This window comes from Hevea brasiliensis, unplaced genomic scaffold (assembly GCF_030052815.1).
Source record: "Hevea brasiliensis isolate MT/VB/25A 57/8 unplaced genomic scaffold, ASM3005281v1 Scaf88, whole genome shotgun sequence".
Taxonomy (NCBI): domain Eukaryota; kingdom Viridiplantae; phylum Streptophyta; class Magnoliopsida; order Malpighiales; family Euphorbiaceae; genus Hevea; species Hevea brasiliensis.
In genome coordinates, this window is record NW_026615308.1 from 119,639 (window position 1) to 127,095 (window position 7,457).

The 7,457-nt window shown below is 34.5% G+C and overlaps 1 protein-coding gene across 1 annotated transcript; it reads left to right on the forward strand.

Moving 5' to 3' along the window:
• Nucleotides 1–824: 824 nt before the first annotated feature.
• LOC131177786 (iridoid oxidase-like) lies at nucleotides 825–6,464 on the forward strand. Its single transcript, XM_058142884.1, has 3 exons — nucleotides 825–1,326; nucleotides 5,312–5,759; nucleotides 5,841–6,464. Exons 1-3 carry the CDS (start codon nucleotides 848–850, stop codon nucleotides 6,462–6,464), a joined length of 1,551 nt encoding a protein of 516 aa, XP_057998867.1. The 5' UTR covers nucleotides 825–847.
• Nucleotides 6,465–7,457: the final 993 nt, after the last annotated feature.

Below are 7,457 nucleotides of genomic sequence, written 5' to 3' on the forward strand. Positions count from 1 at the left end.
TTATGTAAGCATTTAATATGAGATTACAAATCAATTATGAAATAATAATTAAACATAAAATAGTAGTTATTATTTGAAAAAAATATATTTTTAATATATGGATAAAACTGAATTTTATGAGACCTATTATAACTTAATTATTATTCTATGATTAGCTTGTCATTTTATTTATGGTCAGATTCACTTATTAAATATATAAATCTTATATATTTATATCATGGGTTAATAGTAAATCGAGTGTAGATAATAATTTTTCCTTTTTAGCTTGGTGTTTTGTTAATTTAATAAAAAATAATCAATTAATTTATCTAATTTATTACCTATGTTTTGTTAATTTTGTGAATTTTTATAAAATACAATGTATAAATTTTAAAACTTATAGAAAGCACGAATAAGAATACAAAAATTAAAAAAAAAAAGCCTAAACCGATAAATTAATTAAACTGAATTAAAATTTTTTATTAGATAATCATATTATAAATATTTTTAATATATTTTTAATCTTATTTAATTGAAATAACTCAATTTAAGAACTTTAAATTTGTAAGAAGTATTGAAATTTTATTTACTTAATTAGTATATTTTTTAACTTCTTGATAAGTTAAGATTTCTATTTTCTTATAAAAAAATAATTTATAACAAATTTTTACTCATTCAATCTAATTTTTCAATTATAACTGATTTTTCCGGGCGCTAACAAACGTCCGCTTAGGCCCAAGAAGAAAGAGGCAATAATTTGCATTGTTGCGACGTGTGCCTACACAATTATTGATTTATTATAGAAGATATAACAATACTATAAAAGAGCAGCGGCCAACACTAAGCTGTCTCACAACTCGAGAAAAAAATGGAGTCCATCTGCAGTTTTCTTGTTTGCTCAGGCCTTTTCTTGGCCATAGCTATGATTCTATGCCTCAAAGGGAAAAATTTGGGACGTAGAACCAAGAAACTGCCTCCAGGGCCTCCAGGATGGCCAATCATAGGCAATATTTTCGATCTTGGAACTGAGCCACACCGAGCTCTACAGGAGCTTAAGTTGAAGTATGGACCTGTTCTCAGGCTAAGACTAGGATCCATGGACACAGTAGTGATCCAGTCAGCGAAGGCAGCGGCACAGTTGCTCAAGAATCATGACGCCAGCTTCTGTGACCGCAAGCCTCTTGATGTATTCACTTGTCATAACTATCGAGATGGGTCACTTGCTGTTGGCCGGTTTAGCCCCTACTGGCGCACGGTTAGGCGTCTTTGTTCGGTGGAAATGATGACCGTCAAGCGAATCAATGATACAGCCTCCATTCGGCGGAAGTGCATCGACCAGATGATAAGGTAACGCTGATTCTTGAATCTTATCTTACAGATATCGTATTCTTGTATCAACTTATAGTCTTATAACTCGATATAATTGAGCCTGAACTTGTTAGACCTTTGTTTAGTCTAAATATTGCCTTCTTAATTATGACCTCTGATTTGGGTCGCTCAATCATGAAGAGTTTTTGTCCTTTCTTGTTTAGCTCAACAATTTAAGATTGCATAATAAATAAAATTTATTGATGTTAATTATAAAGATCAACTACTTCTGAAAATCGCTTGAAAAAAAAAAAAAAAGAATTAGACTCGTTTGACTCACAAAATAATCTGTTTTTAGGGGAAAGTGTTTTATGAAAAAATGAATTATTTTCTATGACATTAAACATAGTAATAAAATCATTAGTGAAAAACAGTGAAGAACACTAAGTGAAAAGAAAAAAATAACTAAAGATATTAATTGATCATTCTGATGAAAAAAAAAAACGAAGCAGTGAGGAAAATGACTTCTTAATCTTGAAACAAGAAGTTATTTCCAAGTTTGAAGAGCATTTTTCGAGAAAATGATTTTCTTACAGTGTTTTATTTTTTTTATTCTCAAACAAATTTTTTTTATTCTCAAACAATAAAAAAATATGAAAAATATTTTTCAGAAAAGCACTTTTCGAAAATACAGCTTTAAAAATCTCTAATTTAAACACTTGAAATTGAGTTTGAATTTTTAATATGGTTTTAAAGTAAATTCTACGCTCTTTATTATGCCTATTAGGAAATGGTATTAGAGATTACTCGGACGATTTAACATATAATTAAATGTTGAAATTAGCTTGTGTCAATCAATTAATAATGAGTCTTTCACAATATTTTTAATTTGAGTTCAGAGATTATATTAGAGATTAGTATGTCAATTTAATATATAATTAAATAATTTTTATTTTTTTATTCCCAAACAACAAAAAATATAAAAATTATTTTACAGAAAAATGTTGTTCGTGAAATAAACAGAACTTTAAAAATCCCTAACTTAAATGCTTGAAATTAAGTTTGAACTTTTAATATGGTATTAAGGTAAATTTTACACTCTTCATTATGTGTATTAGGAAATAGTATTAGAGATTAGTGAGAAGGTCTAACATATAATTAAATGTTGAAATCAGCTTGTGTCAATTGATTAATAACAAGTCTTTCACAATATCTTCAATTCAAGTTAGATATCATGTTAGAAATTAGTATATCGATTTAACATATAATTAAATGAAGAAATTAAATTCAAATATTGCATATGCTATATCATTGTTGTTGATGTTGTGGTTTTTATTGAATTTATTAATTATATCATAGCAATTCATATATATAAAATGTCACGACCCAACCTATGGGCCGGACCGGCACTAGGACCTGGGCCAGCCTAAAGCCCCCGAGGCCCGTAGTAAGCCTAACTATTCATTAGCCCAACTCTAAGGCCCATTTGGGCCCAATTTCAAGAAACCAACCGGACAGAGTCCGGCCATAAAGTGGACCTTTCAACGGGGAGTTTTTGACTCACCCGACCTGTAAACAAAATATATCATCAATTGGGGAGCTCAGCTCACCCTCCACATACTCATATCAACATAAAGATAAATGGGAGCTCAGCTCCCTCATCCAGTCCATCAAACATGCATATAATAATTTTACAGGTCCACATAACAATTTATATTACAGACCCGAATCATTTAAATATTTCTAACACATGCGAAAATTCTAGAAGTTTATAAAATTACACAAACATGAGAAAATGACCTGCGAGGGAGAAAAGCAGGTTAACTTCAAAAAATATCCTCCTGTGGCCTGGAAAAATATTGAACAGGAGTGAGCGTTCGACTCAGAGAGTAAAATATCAATTTTAACCATAATCTCTATAACTATCTAAAACTAATGCACCCTGTAGAGTGAAATGCAACACCAGCAATAATTTCACATCATAACATCAAAAAGGTAATTTGGAGCACTCACACACCCAATAATATCAATCATAATATATGGGAGCTGATCCCCTATACAGCTCTCTTAAATCCAACCTGGTGCCAGCGAAGAACTCAAGCCGGACTTTCGCTTAATAAACCAAATCGGGGTCCCAGCGAAGAACTCAAGCCGTGACTACCCCTGAAGGATCGGGTCCCAGCGAAGAACTCAAGCCGTGACTACCCGTCCTATCCATAGTCCACACCACATCACACGCACGCCAACGCACGCACACTGCTCCAAATTACCACAACAACATACATGGCACTTTCACAGTTATGAATGCAACATAAATCGTGCCTAGGATTTATCTACATAGATATATGCATATAAGTGATGCATGGGCATGCTTAAACATATAATAATATCGAAATTACAATTAAAATTAATATTTTACTCACAGACTTGAAAGCGGTCACTATGGCGGCTGGGCGGAGGAAGAAGGCTGTCTCGGCTCACCTGACAATTACATTACAATTATTTAATACAAATGACTCAATACAAGTCAAGAAAAGACCAACACGCCCTAAGTCGTACGAAAATCCGCAGAGTCTCCCTATACCTAGGACCTACCCAACCCGCAAAGGGCCAAAACACACTTCTATATTCACAATCCATATATCCACAACTCAATCACATCACACAGCCTCCCGCCCATCAAATCACCACCCATCACAATATGCAAAATTTCAATTTAGTCCTTATAATTGATCATTTTTGCAAAATCGCTCAAATAAGCTCTAAAATTCTAAAACTTTTCCCCATGTCCTTAGCAATATTACTAGGCTATTGCAAAAGAATCATAATTTTCTGAGCTACCACGAATATTTTATGAATTTTTAATCCTATTTAAGCACTAGAAAATTACGAAAAAACAAGGTTCGGGTTTACCTTTGCCGATTCCGACTTCGGAGAGACGCTCGGGACGTCTGACAATGAGGGGGTAGCCAAAACCTCGGTCCAATTCGAAGACTTTTCCAGTAACGGGTCTGTCTGGCCGAAAATTCACAAACCCGGACAACTGTCGAATTTTCGCGAATTGAGGATACCTACACAAAGCCCACAACACGGGGGTTAGTACATAAATTTTTCAGAATTTTCTAAGCTCATTTAATACTCGAAAAAATACTGCGAAGGTCCGCGGGACCCACCGAAAAACGGTGTCGGAAAAATTCAAATTTATGTTGCCGTGAAGCTCTCGACGAGTGGAGCGCCCGTACTCGGTTTTCGTAGGGTTCACGGTTTATAGAAATCTAGCCCGAAAATCAAAATGGGCTAAAACTTCTCGGGCAAAAATTGGACAAACCGCTCGATGGATTTCGGTGTTCTTGGTGTCTATGGAAAGCTCTCGACGAGTAGATGAGTTTAGACACAAGACCCGGTCCGATTGGTGGCCGGATCGGCTGGATTTTGGCCGGGAAGTCGAAAGGACACGCACACGTAAAGGAGGCGTTCGCGCACGTTTTTCGGCCGCCTGGGGCGTCGGCCGGCCGTGGGGGAGCGGTGGGGCGGTGCGCCGGCGAGCTGGGGTGGCAGGGGAGGCGGCGGCGCGGCAAGGGGAGAAGGGAGGAGAGAGAAAAAGAGAGAGAAGGGGAGGGAGGTCGGACGCGCGCGGGGAGGAGGAAGAAAAAGAAGAAGACCGGTCCGATTCGACCGGTCCGATCCGGTCCGGTTCGATTCGGCCGGTTCGATTTAGAATACAAAATTTTGAATTTTTACTCTGCCTTGGGACCGAAAACGAGGTCCAAAAATTCCGAAAAAATTTCAGAAAACTCAGAAAAATTTGTAGACTCCAAATATATTTTTAGTTTTGCCACGTGGTCTTTAAATTAATTTTTAAAAATCATCAAAGTTTATATTTTCGGAAAATCGAACCCGATTTTTAAAATCCGAAAAATCTCAAATAATTTCTTAAAATTTAAATAAAATTAAAATATCAATATTACTCATAAAATAATAAAATTTAAAATTTTTGGGGTGTTACATAAAATTGTTTCAATAGGAATATTGAAGATGATACAGTAGCTGCAAATGCAAGGGGAGAGTCAGGGGTAGTGAATTTACCCCACTATCTCTTTCTAATGGCATTCAACGTAATTGGTAACCTCATGCTCTCAAGAGACCTTTTGGATTCACAGTGCAAAGAAGGGTATGAATTTTTTCAAGCCACAGGAATGGCTGCAATGTGGGCAGGGACGCCAAATGTAGCAGATTTTCTACCATTCTTGAAATGGTTTGATCCACAGGGGTTAAGGAGGAACATGTCGAGAGATATGGCAAGAGCTTTGAAGATTGTTGAAGGGTTTGTGAAAGAGAGGCTTGAGGAATACAAATTAGGGAATGAGGAGAAGAATAATAAGGACTTCCTAGACACTTTGTTGGAATTTGAAGGTGATGGTAAAGATTGGCATGAGAAGATCCCATATGAAAGAATCATTATAATCATATTGGTAAGCATTTACTTGATTAATTAAATGCATTTTAGATTACATAATTAATTAACTAATTGTTTGTGTGTTTGATGTTTAAAGGAAATGTTTTTTGCTGGGTCAGAGACTACAAGTGCAGCAACAGAATGGGCTATGGCAGAGTTACTTCGTAAACCTGAAGCCATGAGAAAGGTTAAAGAAGAACTCAATGAAGTTGTTGGACAGAATAGAAATGTTGAAGAGAGTGACATGGAGAAATTGCCATATTTGCAAGCTGTTGTAAAGGAAGAACTTCGGTTACATCCCTCAGTTCCTTTACTCGTTCCAAGAAAAACAATGCAAGATACAAATTTCATGGGGTACCATATAGCCAAAGATACTCAAGTTTTTGTGAATGCTTGGGCAATAGGAAGAGACCCAGATTCTTGTGAAGATCCTTTGACCTTTAAGACTGAGAGGTTTTTAGGTTCAAACATTGACTACAAGGGGCAAAATTTTGAGTTGATTCCATTTGGATTAGGGCGGAGGATTTGTATATGTATGTTATTGGCACAACGAGTACTTCTCCTTAGTCTAGCATCTTTAATTCACTGTTTTGATTGGGAACTTGATAAGGATTCAACCCCTAAGATCTTAGATATGAGAGAAAAGATTGGAATGAGTGTGAAAAAACTTGTACATTTGAATGTGATACCCAAGAGACGTCCAAAGATGATGGCTGACTAATAATACTCTCAACTTAATCAGCGTGGTAAGTTCACTTTTCAATTTAGATGAAGTCTTAAATTTAAATTTTATTTTGTTTTTTAAAAAATCCATCTAGATACTATATGGTTGTGTGATGTATTGTATGGATTAAAATAACTATGATGTAGTTTGAGTTTAATATCTTTACACTCAAATTCTTGATATTGTTGTTGAATTTTTATGATAGAGTTAGATCACTCTACATATTTCTATCATACTAATACATGGAAAGGCACATGAGTATAATACTATGAAAAAACGCTCAATTCAATTAAAAAAAATCTAAGATTTTAAAATTTTTAATTTAAATTATTAAGTGTTTATCACATCCACCAAATTTGTGAAAAAAAAAAAAAAACTCGAAGAAGTTAAAATTGATTTGGTGGAAGAAGAAAAATGAAGATGGTGGAAGGTCGAGTGGGACCAAGCTTGAACGCAGATTGAGGAAGTAGCAGAAATAGTGAAGTTAGAGAGAGAGAGCTAGCTTCCAAGGGCCATAACTGTGATTTTGGCAGCGATAGAGCAAGTCGGAGTACCAGGACACTGACGGTGATGCAAACAAAGCTACGGTGAGATAGATCGATAATAGCAATAGGACTTGAGGCTTTGAAGCTTTTATTTATGCGTGTTATAATAAGTATGTAAATTTAAAGCATACATTATTATATAATCACACAATATATAAGATTTACATAATTCGATCATAAAGTCTATAATTATAAGGGAAAAAGATCCATTCATTATTATAAAAGCAAAATATAGTACTGTCAAATCTCTAATTTAGTGTATTTTTTAATCTATTATAAAAAATAAAATATTATTATATTTATTTCAATTCACTATCACTATAAGCCTCACTTTTTTATTTAAATTGAATTGCAGCACAAAATTTTAAAATTGAATTAAAATTCTATTTCATAAAAAGATATATTCAAAATTTAAGTTACATCAGTGATCGATTCGCTAGGTAAA